Source organism: Myotis brandtii, unplaced genomic scaffold (assembly GCF_000412655.1).
Source record: "Myotis brandtii unplaced genomic scaffold, ASM41265v1 scaffold84, whole genome shotgun sequence".
Taxonomy (NCBI): Eukaryota; Metazoa; Chordata; class Mammalia; order Chiroptera; family Vespertilionidae; genus Myotis; species Myotis brandtii.
Genome location: NW_005371410.1, coordinates 10,938,157 through 10,954,347, shown reverse-complemented (window position 1 = coordinate 10,954,347; position 16,191 = coordinate 10,938,157). Strand labels below are relative to the sequence as shown.

Below are 16,191 nucleotides of genomic sequence, written 5' to 3'. Positions count from 1 at the left end.
TTTTTGGAAATTTTTTACTTAGAATTGAACTTTTAAAGGTTCCTCAAAATGAACTAGCTGTTACTTTAGTAATGAAACTATACATTTATTTTCACATAGCTATTTACTTAGGTTTAAGCATCAAGTTCTCTAACCTTCTGTCACTGAGAAGTTACCTTGCCTCCCTCCTAAAATGTAACCATAACTAAGAGTAAACAGTAAATGCTGGTGGAGAAGCTAGAGACCAGGGAAGAGGAGCAATGTCAGGACAGGCACGTACAGCCAGGATCTGGCAGTTTACACCTAGTAATGTGTATCCTGCCCCTTTGTCACAGTGTAGATGAAGGTAAGTGCAAATGACCACATGCTTTTAAATGTCTCTGCTTAAGGAAAACAGTAAATATATAATAAGCTTTAAAACATTAAATGATCATTAAATGACTAGAGGTTACAGCAAGTTTCTTATGAAAGAATACATTATACATATCAACTAACCCTCCACAGACCTAAACTTGGGCATCTACAGATATAATTCTGTTATCATGAACAAATTTTACATTGAACTATGTCCGAAGAGTATCTGAAAAAAATTAACAGGATGTCCACTTATAGTTATAACTTAAACACAAACAGAATCATAAATATGCTCACCATGCATTTACTAAAGTCATTTGGATCCACCCCAGGCAACGCTCTCATCAACAGAGGTAGCATATGTGTTGGACCTTCAGGAAACCATTTGCCCCCTGATACCAAACTGCGGGCTACTCCAATTACACAGCTTAAAGTAGCTGTGAGCTGGTGAGGTTCTGTTAAAGTCTCTAGTGCAGGATATGTTCTACAGTTTGAAAACAGAATTTAAAAAAATTTCCGTCACAGATAACCATACATGATACATTAAGTATAATAAATTCATAAACTGCATTTTAGCTTAAAGGTTTGTAGCTAGCAAAATATTTTGAGTGAATATATGCTCTCAAAGGTTAACCGAATCACACAAATAAAGGAAAGGTATGTTTCCCCAATCTCCTGCCATCTTTCCACCTCTCTCCATGCAAATTCCAGTGAAAAGGAACATAAACTGGTAGATTCTGCATTATTTCAACCATCTTAATCCACTTCCACATTCCAATAGGATTGTATCTAATCTAATAGTCAATGTTTATTAGAATTCAGGAATAACAAGCTACAAACTACTCTGCTCTTCCCATTAAGGATGTAGGACAGTGATGGCGAACCTATGACACGCGTTGTCAGAGGTGACACGCGAACTCATTTTTTTGGTTGATTTTTCTTTGTTAAATGGCATTTAAATATATAAAATAAATATCAAAAATATAAATCTTTGTTTTACTATGGTTGCAAATATCAAAAAATTTCTATATGTGACACGGCACCAGAGTTAAGTTAGGGTTTTTCAAAATACTGACACGCCGAGCTCAAAAGGTTCGCCATCACTGACCTAGGACAAATCTGAGTTTTATGGAACTCAATCTGTTAGATCCTGCTGGGCTCTAAAAACTGATCTTCCACGTTTGACAAAGGTATTTAGAGAGAAATCATAAAGCTCAAGTTCAGGCAGCAGAGGAATAACAGAAAGCTGAAGTAACCTACTCTCAGAACAACTCAGAGTAGCTCTGTCTTGGGAAGCACATCAAGCCTATATTGTGACAGTGACTCAGCAAATGGAGAATTATTTTGTTACTAGTTCAACACAAGAAACAAAATGAATGCAATAAGGTCTACCCTGTGGAAACAACACACGTAAGATTATATAATATATGAAAATAATAAAGACAATTAAATTTTTTCTGTGTTACTGGTTCTAAGAAATAACAGAAATCCAAAACCACTTTTACTGCCATATTCTCAATACATTGTGACACTTGCATTATGATGAAAAAAAAAAAATAGCCAGAGCTCAATTTATGAGCACTTGAGTAACTAAAATGTGAAAATAATATAAAATACTTATTTTATCCATGTCGTGTCAATTGCCTTTTCTCTCAAATAAACCTTTATGAAGTCATAAATCATTAGGTTAAAATGTCTTGCTTCCCCTCCAGGAACAGATATAGGCACACAATAGCAATACGGACCCCACAGAAAAGAAAACCAAACAGAAGAGGAGGGGGAAGAGATAATCAGAATAACTGTAGCCACTGCTGAGGCTTCAGCAAGCATGTAAAGCTACACCTACCTTTCAAGTACAGGGGGTATTACTAACTCAGGTCTCATGAGTGCAAGGTTCTGCAGAGCCTGGGCTGCTTCTAAACTACCAGTTTTGCTAAACATAGCCAAGAGGACAGGTTGAATAATGCATTGTACAAAGTCTGTAACATCTTGATCAGTAAGCTTATGGCTATCAGGCACAGGAGTTAACCAAGAAGGCTTCTTGTATCTTTCACGATGCAATCTTCGAACAACACTGTTTGGCAACCGCTGAAGTAGTTTCATTAACTTGTTCTGGGGGCACAGAAGCAAAAAGTCCAAGGTAGATTATATCTCACAGATAGACATTCATGGTTCCTCTGTACCCTCACAATTAAAGATTTTTAAAATAACAGCTCTAATAATTTTATTAGAAAGACCTGCATAGTATATCTAGACAGAATAGAATACTCTCACCAATTATATACTGATAATGATCAATACAAATATATTTCAAATTTCCGCTTTAACTTCCAGGAGCACATTAACCTTTCATTACATGAAAAGCCATTTTAACCAGAAAACTTATAAAACAAACGAAAAAACCCACACAAAGTGACAAATAAAACTGGAAAGATCATTCTATGCTTTGGTGGCATTTTTGTTATTATTTTGTTGCCAGAATGTAGCATTTTGTCACTAGTTATCACACCAGTATTATCTTAGTTTACTTAGTAACTTAATTTGAATGTAATCATTTACATATAGCCAAAGATGATATGAAGGACAAAAAACACAGCACAGGTTACCTAACATGTAATAGTTACATGTGGCCATATCTCAAAAAAATTCCAAAACCTAGAGTGAAAAATGAATATACTCACCAGCCAGCGCCCATTATTTGAAGGATGGTAAAAAGATGTGATGCTGTTAAACAAACCAGTCAAGTGCTTTTGCACTAGTTTACTTGGTCCACCCTGTTCCGATATAAGAGTAAAAAGATCAGTGATCCCATTATACTCTGTAGTTTATATCCTGCTGACAAAAATCAATTCTACTGCTGAATAGGAGTGAAAAACAATCCCCAACGAACTTCATACATATTGATTTAAAACATTCTACTAAAAATAAGGGCAACTTACTGAAATCAAATTTAAAAATTGGAAAGATTTTTTTTTTTCCAATTTAGGATAACAGTATATTTTACTCTTGTGCAATCAAATAACTTCTATCATGAAGATTATCATCGTAGAATAATCAAGAGTGGTAAAATCAAGCATAAAAAACATTTCTTAAAGTGAATTTCTCGTTGCAGGAAATGAAGATGTAAGATTTACATAAATGCATTAAAATATTTTATTATTACTTCTAAATGTAAATGTTCAAATGATTAAACCTGTTATATGTGACCACATTTTGATGCAAAAAATTTCTTAATCTATTGTTAAAACAAACAAACCAAACAATAACATAAGTTAGAGGAAATTGAGGAAAAAAGGTAAAAAGCTAGTATTTATCTTATCAAGTTGAACAGCCTCGGGGATAAAGGCCTGAAACCTCCTATCTGCCTCAAGGTGATCTTCTTTCAAGAAAAACCACAGACCTAAGGTAGAATGTCAGTTACATTAGGAGCCTGTCTCTCTACTGAAATGAAATCCACGTTCCTGTTCCCCACTCTAGAATGGGAAACCACTAAGAAGCCATAATTCCACAGCAAAATACCAACAAAATTTTAAAAATTCTAACAATTATATCCACATGCCTGTGACCTCAATTTGACTTTGGGAAAGTCCTTTTATCTATGAGTCTGGTTCCTGGCCTGTAAAACTGTGACATTCTGAATTTCTCAGAACTCTAAACCAGTGGTTCTCAACCTTCCTAATGCCACGACCCTTTAATACAGTTCCTCATGTTGTGGTGACCCCCAACCATAAAATTATTTTCGTTGCTACTTCATAACTGTAATGTTGCTACTGTTATGAATCGTAATGTAAATATCTGATATGCAGGATGTATTTTCATTGTTATAAATTAAACATAATTAAAGCATAGTGATTAATCACAAAAACAATATGCAATTATATATGTGTTTTCCGATGGTCTTAGGTGACCCCTGTGAAAGGGTCGTTCGACCCCCCAAAGGGTCGCGACCCACAGGTTGAGAACCACTGCTCTAAACTCAGATTCTATTTTTAGGGCCCATTGGTTACAGACATTAATAAATGGTACATTGCGAATACATTCTGGGTCTGAAAATATCCAAGAATCCAGCGACCAACTAAGCCACTATATAGACTTATGTGATTGTATTTTTGTATGGCTAACACAAAATTTGGATGAACTATATAAAACAAATATAATATATTACAAACCATCATAGCAGTGATCCATATTACAGCATGTCCTATATCATAAGCGTTTGTTAAAAATCTTGGGACTAACACTTGACTACTTCCCACTGGGAGGTTCAAGCTTCTCAAAATTCTTGTAAATATCTTTAAGAAAAAGAGAATTAAAAATAAATATGTACAGTTATTAAATAACTTCCCTTAAATAACTTAAATGTTATATATTAGTGATATTGGATGTAGTCACATTTGATCAGTTTTGAAGCAAATTACATACTGCTTAGTATTCTGCTTTATTCTTTAAAAATTATAGAAAATATCTACACTTTTAAAAATGACACTCTGAGGTCACAGGCATGTGGATATAATACAGCTATATCCATGTACCCAAAACACAGACAAAGGAGAGATAGTAAAACATAAAAAGGCAAACCGTAGATACCTGAAGTTAAACATGATATGTTTTGACTCCTTTCTGTCTCTCTAAATGCACAAAAATTATTTTCCTATGCTCTAATTCCATGCCAAGGATGCACAAAATGGAAATATCTTCTGGCGGAATCCGAACTCTTTAATTCTTAACACTGACTTGATATCCCCCCGCCACTTAAGAATTTGCATTTTAATCTGTCATTTAGTATTTACATTCTAACATAATGAAATCTATGTTTTATATCTGTCATTATTAACAGATAGGGGGCCCAAAGGTAGGGAAAAATAACTTCTCCTCCTTAGTTTCCACTGGCCAGCAACAGAGGAAGACAGCACAAGCAAAGACATACAGAGCATTTGCCTTCTGCTGGTCTCCAGCTCTGCACTACTCTCACTATGTGCTTCAGAATCACCCGGATGTCCCATTCCAGCCCTCCTCAAGTGCCACAAGTGATTCTGCTGCAGGTGAAACAATACAAAGGATGCAATGTTAAGAACAATGCACCTAGAGAAACTCTACTTTTTAATCTAGGGAAACATAATGTTATCTAAAAAGTGGGGAACACTAGAATAGCAATCGGATACACGAAATTTGTTGCAAAGTATGAATGTATGATACCCTGAATAATATACTTAGTATTTTCTATTTTATTCATTTCAAAACTTATAGTTCATTTCCTACATAGGTAACACAAAAATCACATATTTTTGATATCTTGATATGATCCAATTACTTTTTGAAAATAAAGGATCTACCCTGTAAATTGTGTTTTTATTAATGTCCTAAAATATATTGTGAAGTTAAGAATCAACATACAAAATATACTTCTTCTTAATGACATAAAAGTGCTATCAATGCTATTGTATGTTATAGATTCAAATGTTCTTAATTACCTTTGGTACATATGGATCCCAATCTATGTACCCTATATTATCTGTAGCCAATCGTGCAAAAAGATTTACTAGTTGCTGAAAGTAAACAAAAAAAGAGAAAATTACGTAAATACATTTGTTGTTGTTTTTAAGTGGCACAGTGAAACCCCTCATTCACTTGTTCTTTTCAGCAATCAGTATTAGCATAACTTGATTTAACATATGTTCTATAACTCAGTTTTTTAAAATCTCCAAATTTAAGTTCCGATTCCTGTCACCCATTTAAAGTGAATAGCAGCCTGACCGGTGTGGCTCAGTGGTTGAGCATGGACCTATGAACCAGGGGGTCACCGTTCGATTCCCTGTCCGGGCACATGCCTGGGTTGCGGGCTCCATTCCCAGTAGGCAGTTGATCAACGATTCTCTCTCATCATTGATGTTTCTCTCTCTCTCTCTCTCTCTCTCCCTCTCTCTCTCTGAAATTAGTAAAAATGTATTTTAAAAATAACAATAAAAAAATAAAATAAGAAAACATAGCATTATGCACAATGCAAACAAAAAAAGAAACTTTAATCCAGTAAACATCTACTATGTGCCCAGCATCGTGCTAGTGAGGATACAAAAGGAAACAAGCAGGGCCTTACAGTTTCATGTATTTCCCATTACACTTGCATACTTCTATATATTAATAAAATCAAATAAAGAAATGTCTACTGTTGTTAAAATACAGCAATTAAAATTTTAAAAACTGATTACAACACTGCTAATAGCCAATTCTAGGGGATTGAAGTTTCTTATCAAATTATTTCACATACTATTTCCAAACTAAAAAGTATAGGAGAAAAAAATGTGATACTCACCCCCTCCCACTGTGGGAGATTTTGCACTGAAACCCAAAGGCCAATTAATTCATCAAACCAAAGTCTGAAGGAAAAAAATATTGTTGTGAATAGCAAGTGACTTATAGAAAATGGTTCAAAGCCAGATATCTTGTAGTTTTTAATCTATTATTCTTACTAATAACTACACAATCTAGAAAAAAATAATACTGAAAGTTACAAACTTAATGTTACAAAGGACCATTTTTGTCTGAATATTATCCTTCCAATGTATTTATTCTAAAAAGAATAATCTCATAATACTTCCACTTCATTGTCAAGTAATTACTGTCCACCCTATCTAGCACTATTTATAAGTTTCTCCTTCCTCTTCCCACCTTTCTCATTAAATGTTTTCTTATTACTACCTGTTCTTGTAACTCTCCCTTACTTTCTTGTCTGTAAGAACCCAATTAGTAATTACACCATTACCTAGCACTATAATAAATGTGCCACAAAAGAAACTAGCCACAAAGAGTTAAGTGCAATTAAATTACAGTGGGGGAAATTATCTCAAATTAAAGAACTAGAAGAGAATATAGGGGAAAGAAAATGTTAGAATATTATTCCTCGTAAACAATCTTTAAAAATGCCCAAGATACAAAAAGTTTTTAGAATTTTTATTAAATTAAAATTAAATTTTCAGCTATACACAAAATTTCTTGACTTAAAAGAAATAAAAAGATTTGACATTTCACTACAGAAAATGGGAGAGGGGGAGGTAAACTAAGTATGAACCCATAGCACAGTGGTAATTACTATTATCCTTCCAGTCTTTTTTTTCATACCTTTTCTTCTTAAAAGTACAGTCTAAATTTTTTTTTCATTCTAAAAAGTTCCTAAAAATGGTGCAAAGACTACAAAAAGAAAAGATTATATAAAAAAGACCCAAAAGAAACTACATGTGATAAGGGTTAGAACCTAGTTTTAGGTTTAGGAAAACATTTCTTCCTCCCTCAAAACTTTATGCAATTTAACATTTCTATCACTGCCTCTTGATATTTCCACTCCTTTCTTAATGTAATACTCTTTCTCTCTTAAAGCCCTTATCCTATTTGGCTTGAAATACAAGCATTATTCTCTATTTACAATCTTATATTTAAATGATTTAGCTTTCACACACCTCAAGTATAATAATCATAATGGTTGAGTTAGTAAGTTTTTCTTTACTTATCATTGCTTTACTAGTTTGCCTCTGTATTTCCTGCTATTTTCTAGAATTTCTCATAATATGTAAATACTTACTTAAAACCTTTATGATGCAATTCTGGAGGAAGAGAGGTAGGAAGAAATAGTTCAAAATAAGTGATGGCCTTCTGCATTGTTACATCAAAAGGGCACATTAAAGGCCGCCATTCTTCTAGCATCTCAGCTGTCGAATCTGCTGGAAAATATCTAATAAAAAGGAAGGTTTTCATGTATCTGATCACTGGCTAAAAACTCTCTAACATAAATACATGATTGACAAAAAAAGGAGGAGGAGCATGTTAGCTTACAAGAAACACATTTTAACTCCAAATACCCTGACACACTTAGGATAAGGTAAATTTTCTTCTTGTCTAGGGGACTTAGAAAAATGCTACAAAGTCGATAAAACTCAGATAAATTACAAAGTAAGTCAAATCACCTACAAATTTAAACATGGTTGTATATTTTCTTCCTGTGTACTATGAAATAGCAATAGAAAAAATTTTTGTCTATATAAAAACTGAGTAACAGTGAACTGAAATGAGAAAGAGAATATCAATTGCTCAGCACGTGTGGCCAAACCATTTATCCACACTGACCACAAAGTCCTCCTATAGAGAAGAGAGGACTGGACTAGATGATCTGATGCTACAGGGTCTATGGTTGTACAATTCTATTAAATGGGCAGGGGCATCCTTGGGATAGAGATTTACAAAATCAAAATCGGAAGAGAGAGAGAGAGAGAGAGAGAGAGAGAGAGAGAGAGAGAGAGTGTGTGTGTGTGTGTGTGTGTGTGTGTATGCATACACACACACAAAATGAAGGTAAAGGGATGAAAAGGACCCAGGTATAATTTTTTAAATACCTATTAAGGGGTTTAGAAGAACAAAAGCATATGAGAAGTTCTGATTTGGGTATGGCCAAAAAGTTAGAAAACCCTTTCAAATTAGATTTACACATCATATTATTAAATCCTATTACATTTTATACATTTGTGTTAATTAGAATCACACTTCATTCCTTGATGTGAAAATAAAATTACATTCTCATACTATTTTTGTTGAACTTATTACACATTTATATGCTTGGTCATTGTTAAACAGGTTAGAATTAAAAGAAAAATGCAGAAAATATTCTGCCTTCAAAGATTTCATACATCAATTCTCCTTCCTAATTTTTCAGAGTCAACTATTTATTAGCCTGGTGATCCAAAATAAAAGCTTAGGTGCTCTATGAATTACCCAACAACCTAAAAACCAGCAAATACCTCAGTGATGATTAAGTTTCCAGTGAGGAAACACACAGGCCAAGAGAGTAATTGCCTAGTACAAAATGACATTGCTCGTTGGTGGCTTATGACTCAAGTTACAACTTAAGCCTCTTAAAAGGGAGACATTTTATATCCTGAATATACAATTGCCCAAGACTGAGTATAGTAGATAAGTAATAAGTGTCTGATTTGTGAAATAACTTTAACTCATATTACAGCATACAATAAACACAGGGATTTCCATTCAAAAGAGTTCCCCGTATCCATAGTAGGATAAGTAGTCTCAGAACAATGTGATAAACAAGAGTCAGAAAATATTTTTAAGTCCAAAGAACTGTACAAATATTAATTAACACTAAATTCTATACATATTTATATTTAAATAGGAGAATATGGAAGCTAAAGGCAAATATTATACGGAAAGAGAACACACTAGAAAAAATGTATCGACCACACCTTCTTGTTACACTCAATTTTAATGCAATTCCCCTACAATGCCCATTTTGAAAAAGATTTTTTATCTAAGTAACAATAACTTAGGATAACCTTTAAAACAAATGTGATTATATATAAACTATGGCATCCTTATTTTATAATTGGTGACTGATACACCATTTAAAATTTTCTAAATTTATAAACGAAATCTGAAAATTTCAGTTGAAGAGTTGGAAATAATATGTTGACTATCATCACAAGGTCAGTGACTAACATCACAAGGTCAGAAACTATTTATACCTTTAATTTCCTCTTCAAAGCAAATTAAAGACAGGGAAAGGCCCATAGAAACAACATGAGGCTTTATATAAATTGAGGAGCTACTTACGGTCGGCAGCTTTTCACGAGTGTTTTGAGAACATTTTCTACAGAACTGGGGGGAGGAGGGGAAAAGCCATTTGATAAATTAGTTCAGTGTATTTTAAGAACACATCTAATTCAATTAATAAAAAAAAGACTCTCTAGATATGCTCATAAACTTAGATATTATCTGTGTGCATGCAATTGCTAATCCTCCTCTTTCATACAGACAGAAGTGTAAGGATTAACTACCTACACTCCATAATCTACTCTTCCCTTTGCCCTCCTTTGCTCATTCTCTGCTGTAAACTAAAGGGAAGAAAAGTAGGAAAAGGACAAATCATATTCAATCATTACTAAGTAGGCAGCAATGACCAAACTTTTCAACACATCAAGGAATATTCTCAGTGGCTTAAAACTTCAGAGAGTAATTTTAAATTTTTATTAAAGTGCTTTCATATCAAAATGGCAGACAAAATTTGGTGTGCTCCTATCAGCAACTGCCAAAACTACTTTTCTCTAACCAACTGATGAGAGTTCTATAACACTCCAGGGCACTTTATTAGTTGAGTACCATTAAAAGCAGCAACTTATTTTCCAACTTGTGGGTGGTTCAAATGAATATGGAAAACAAATATTTGTATATTAAATTTATAATGAACATTTCTGTGTTAATAATAGTTTAAACACACATGAAGAGAATGGAATTTTTAAAGTATTAACTGGACCACAGTCAAAAGAGGTCAAATGCAAATAAATAAAGCAAAGGGGCAATAGGTAATTCTGAAGTGGAATTTTAAAATAAATGTGTGACCACTTATAGTATGATGTGCACAAATAAAAATAAAGCAAGTCCCGTATCTCAAGGAAAAAGTTACTGGGAAAAGGGTAACTTTCAGGCAGTACTTCCAACCTGACACTTTCCCATTAAGCTTCTTGAAATTCTTAAATCCAGAAGTCTACTCAATTTCTCTGAAAGCTTAAGCACTAATCTGCAAAGAAATTTCAAGGACTAATATAAACCAAACTCAGTAACAAGTAACCAATGTATCATATAACCAAGAGAGAAAACTAATTTTATTACTTGAAGCAGTAAAAATCCTCTTTAGTTTACAAACTACTCAGAAAACAATTAACTGAAGAGGAAACCAGACTACAACTCATAATCCGAAAATAAAAATATGGCCATATGGCTTGAGAGCAATCATGGAGTATTTCCTCTGGTTATCAGAGAGATTGTACCTTCCTTCATAAAAAAAGCTAAGCAAGCTCTGTTGAGTGTGACTCAGCTGGTTGGAGCATCAGCCCACACACTGAAAGGCTGAGGCTTCAATCCCTGGCCCTGGTCAGGCTGCATACAGGAGGCAACTGATCAATGTTTTTCTCTCACATCAATGTCTCCCTCTCTCTGTTCTCTGATAAGTAAATAAAGAGATAAATAAGTAAATAAATCTCCCCTAAAGACCACAGCTATGATTTTTTTCTTCTGGGCACTGCCAAAGGATTTATTACAAGGCTATGTGTTCATCTATATTTATACTTGATTTATTTACTTACTTACAATGCTCAATAAACATTTTCTATCAGGGAAATAAAGAGCACAGATCTTTGACTTTGGACTGAAGAATCACATTTAGAAACAAATTAATAGGCAAGGTTTAAAGAGCCATCTCGTTCCAAAATAAATATCAGATCAACTTAAACACGTTTAAAAAAGAAAATTCTAAAATGGTAAACTTTCTGCCCAAGGATATAAGCAGAAGATCTATAATTTCCACAGTTTCTGAAGTTTGTGTTCATGTTAACTTTTCATTTATTTTATTGTTTCTGTGGCAACTCATTTGAGAGTATAACACAGAAGACCTGCTATTTTTACTGGTAACTTTTATATTCTACCAACAAACTTTCATGTAATGGGAGAAATCACTTTAGAAAGCAAGTCATAAAAAGCTGCATAGCTAGCTATGTTTTGTCCAGTTCCCGTCACTCTTCAGAATAGGAGGTTAATTATAATACTTGGTAGCTCTCAATTCACTAAGAGGAATAGGGTATGTGGGAATGTGATTTAGTTCATCTAAATAAAGTAAATTTCAACCCCTCCTTATATATAAGGCTGTGCCATTGGACTTATGCTCTTTATCCAGAAAAGGGTACAATCTCTCTAACCTGTGATATCTGTATAGTGACCTTTTGTGATTCTTGTAATCTCTCAAGATGAAGGAAACAATGTTTCTGTTTAAAAATAAAATAAAAGGTTAAGGCTAGATGCTACTAGACTATGTTTTAATAATTTTTAGAGGGAGTGAATTATCACTACAAACTTTTCCAATTGCTGGAAATTTATAATACTAAAGTGATGACAAATCAAAACACTCTCGTTTTAAATCAAAAGGGATCTACATACAGATGGACTAAGTTTTGAATGGGTTTCTCGTACCCTATTTCCTTTTATAAAGGCATGTTAAGTTGAAAAGAAAGCCCTGTGTCATGTAGTGTGGTTCATAGCTTGGCTTAGAGTCAGACATATCTGATTTGAATACCAGTTCTGCTACTTACTAATGTAATATTACAGCCTCAGTTTTTCCTATAAGAGCAATAATACCTACCTCTCATAAGGCTGTTATAAAAATTAAATGAGGTAACGTAAAAAAAGCAGCTACCTGGCTCAGAATTAATCACAATAAATGATAACAATAATTATTATTTCATACACAGCCAAAATAAATCATATTTTCAATTTCCTTAAGAATTAATTTTTGGCCCAGCTGGTGTGGCTCAGCAGTTGAGCATTGACCCAGGAGCCAAGAGGTCACTGGTTTGATTCCCGGGCGGGAGGCAGCCAATCAATGATTCTCTCTCATCACTAATGTTCTATCTCTCTCTCTCCCTCTCCCTTCCTCTCTGAAATCAATAAAAACATACTTAAAAAATAATAATTTTTGTGCTCGTTTTGTTTTTATATCTATTCTCCTGCCTCTGGGTAGCTATTAATTTATGATTTAGGAAATCATATCAAAACAGGAAATTCCTTCCCCAGCAGTCACCCTACTTATTAGGGCAGAGAGTAAATTGTTGTCCCAGTTCTTGAGCTCTTGTCCCAGATTCAACAAATGACTGTGTCAATTTTCCTCTCTGGGCTGCAATTACCATATGATGAAATTCTTTATGATCCCTATGATGACATCAATAAAGCAAATATGAGATACTAGAGGCCCGGTGCACGGATTTGTGCACTGGTGGGGTCCCTCAGCCTGGCTCTCCAACATTGTGAGAGAAAAACAGTGAGGGGTCCTGGATTGCGAGAGGGCGGTTCTCAGGTGATGCACCCTGGAATCAGGCTCCCTCCTCTCTGGTTCTGGGTGTGTCACCCGAGAACCGCAGCTTGGCAGCTCCTGCACTGAGTGTCTGACCCCTGGTGGTCAGTGCACATCATAGCTATCGGTCGGCCGGTCAAATGGTTGCTTGGGGAGGCCCAAGGAAAACCAAAAGATTTGGTCTCCAGTTAATCTTATTACTAAGAGAGTGGACTTCTACAAACCTAAATATTTCTCTTCCTACCTCCTCCCTTACCTAACGATTAGGACAATATTCACTTTGAATATCCAAAGAAATGTATAGCAAATGATATGTTCAAGATGAGGGTGGGGTGGAATGCCCATAGCCAGAAGTACTTTCAGTGTCACTTGACAATTCTTGAACTAAAATTTAACTTTAGAATAGTCATATTTGGTTTTCAACTAAAAACAAGGGAAACTATAATCACGGTATATTCTATATACCTCTTAAGTTACTTATAATTTAATAGTAATTGCTTATACAGTATTTTTTTCTTAAGAATGTACTTAACACTTCCTTTACCATAACTCAATTTTACCTGCTTTCTCTAAATTGAAACAAGTCCACCATCAATCAGTCAAACACTTTCCATTTCATATCTAATCTTTTAAGATCTAATAGTCCGACAGGTATGGATCACTGGTTGAGCATTGACCTATGAACCAGGAGGTTCACAGTTCAATTCCTGGTCAGGGCAAATGCAGGCTTGATCCACAGTAGGGGGCATGCAGGAGGTAGCAGATTGATGATTCTCTCTCATCATTGATGTTTCTATCTCTCTCTCTCCCTCTCCCTTCCTCTCCAAAATTAATTTAAAAAATATTTTTTAAATAAAAAAATCTAATATTGCTTAGTAAATCAACAAGTAGTCATTTTTCACATCCAATTCACAGAAATTGGGGTCAAGATAATTTTACCATAACAAATGTATATAAATAAAGTGTAACATCATCATCAATGATGTAGCATTAACATTGATTTTTTATTATAATCACTTTTTTTAAAAGTATGCCTCTATGCCAAGTGTTAAGAAATTGTCTGGCCCTGGCCGGTATGACACCAGAGCACCAAAAAGTTGCTGGTTCCGTTCCAGGTCAGGACAAATGCCTGGGCTGCGGGCTCCATCCCAGGGAGCGTACAGGAAGCAGCTGATCAATGTCTCACTCTCACATCGATGTTTCTCTCTCTCTTTAAAAATCAATTTAAAAAAAAAAATCTTAAAAAAAACAAACACCTAGCTTTAAAAAAAAAAAAAAGTTGTCCTAATCCTGACCACTTGTGTAAAAAGAGCATGCAAAACTGCTGTGACAGCAAGTCTAATCAATGTGAACGAAATAGTTTTTAAAATTGCTTAAAAAAAAATAACAAGTTTCTAAGAAGAGATCATTGCAGCATAGACAACTTTTCATTTTTTTAAAAATTTGATTTTAGAGACAGAGAGAGAAGGGGAATGGAGAGAGAGACACATTGATTTGTTCCACATATTTATGCATTCATTGGTTGACTCTTGTGTGTGTCCTGACCGGGGACTGAATCCACAACCTTGGCATATTGGGACGCTGCTCTAACTAACTGAGCTACCCAGCCAGGGCCACAGAGACAACTTTTAGAAGAAACATGATTATAGTCATTAATAAAAACCAACCACCTAGTCGCTAATTTCCAATAAAAGTTAAAGTAGAACTTGTTTAAAAGCACATAAAATGATCCTTAAATACTGTGTTAAAAGTCATTGTATCTGAAATCAATAAAAATATATTTTAAAGAAATCATTGTAAATACCATATTAATAATCATTGTTTATTAACAAAACTGTAAACTATTTTAAATTTCAACAGATCCTCAGAGAAATTACTTGTATCATGTTAAATTCTGTAGCTAGAGATCAATATGTGGTTACTACCAGTAACTTAAGTTTAGACGTATGGCCACATGTATCAAACTCCCAACAGAGGTTAAGAACATGTTATTGCCATGTGTTGAAAGGGGATCAAAAGATTTAACTGTATCTTAAAAATAAGAGCACCAATTCAAATGCCATGAAGAACAAGTACCAGAAAAGGTAGACATATAATGTCTCCAGAGGCAAATTAATATGAAAAATGATTTAATCCCCTTAGAACAATATACCTAAAAGAAAAATAGATATACTTAAAAAAAATATTTTTAAAAAGTAAAATGAGTTATACAGGCCCAAACTACTCATGATACAAACATATAAACCTTTAACACCAAACAAGTCTGAAAACTGGTAGTGATAAGACTAAATAAACAAATTTACATACATAATTCAAATATGAATTGCCCATGCCCATTTTGTAAAAACTAATCTATGCATAATCCCCCTCACATTTTGTTAGTAGCAATACCCTTCCTTAGTGTGCTGCCTACATTTGTAACTTGCAATATGCTACTCCAATTAAGCATATGGAACTTTGTTTTGTGAAATAAAACCATGCCAATTAAGATTCAAATGCTTCTTTTATGAAGTAAACAAGAAGCAATTCTTATGTTGCATATTAAGTTCACAACTACCTAGCTCTTTTCCAATGTTGATCTTTCTACTGTATAAAAAACATCTACATTGTTTCTCCAGTAGAAAGTACAAACAGATGAGGGTGACAAGTCTTTGCCCCTGAAGCAAAAGACAGAAAGACAGGACGAGGAAGGGAGAGAGGGAGAGGAAGATAAGGGAAAAGAAGAAGGGAAAGGAGAAATTTAATAATCCTTGCTCCAAACAATAAAACTCGTTTAAAAGCGTGTTGCCATACATTTGTCCTCTAAAGCAGTGGTTTCAATGATAAACACATTAAGGCACATGAGTTTAAGACCTGAAACACAAACTGTTGGGGAGAGATCAACCAAAGGACTTATATGCAAGCATATAGGCCTAACCAGTGGGCACAGACAACAGGGGGGTGAGGGCATGAGTGTGTGTGTG

General features: G+C 34.3%; 1 protein-coding gene across 2 annotated transcripts in view; it reads right to left on the bottom strand.

The window, feature by feature from the left end:
• The window catches only part of PSME4 (proteasome activator subunit 4), a 68,624-nt gene that overhangs the window by 47,074 nt on the left and 5,359 nt on the right, over positions 1-16,191 (bottom strand). The window contains exons 3-11 of one of the 2 annotated variants that reach the window (XM_014532008.1): positions 12,081-12,146; positions 9,943-9,987; positions 7,907-8,056; positions 6,644-6,707; positions 5,805-5,879; positions 4,503-4,625; positions 3,015-3,107; positions 2,180-2,445; positions 631-817 (exon numbers count right to left, since the gene is read on the bottom strand). In XM_014532008.1, the coding sequence (XP_014387494.1) occupies positions 631-817; positions 2,180-2,445; positions 3,015-3,107; positions 4,503-4,625; positions 5,805-5,879; positions 6,644-6,707; positions 7,907-8,056; positions 9,943-9,987; positions 12,081-12,146 (1,069 nt within the window). The remainder of the gene's footprint in view (positions 1-630; positions 818-2,179; positions 2,446-3,014; positions 3,108-4,502; positions 4,626-5,804; positions 5,880-6,643; positions 6,708-7,906; positions 8,057-9,942; positions 9,988-12,080; positions 12,147-16,191) is intronic. The other variant, XM_005884623.2, reaches the window with a different exon arrangement.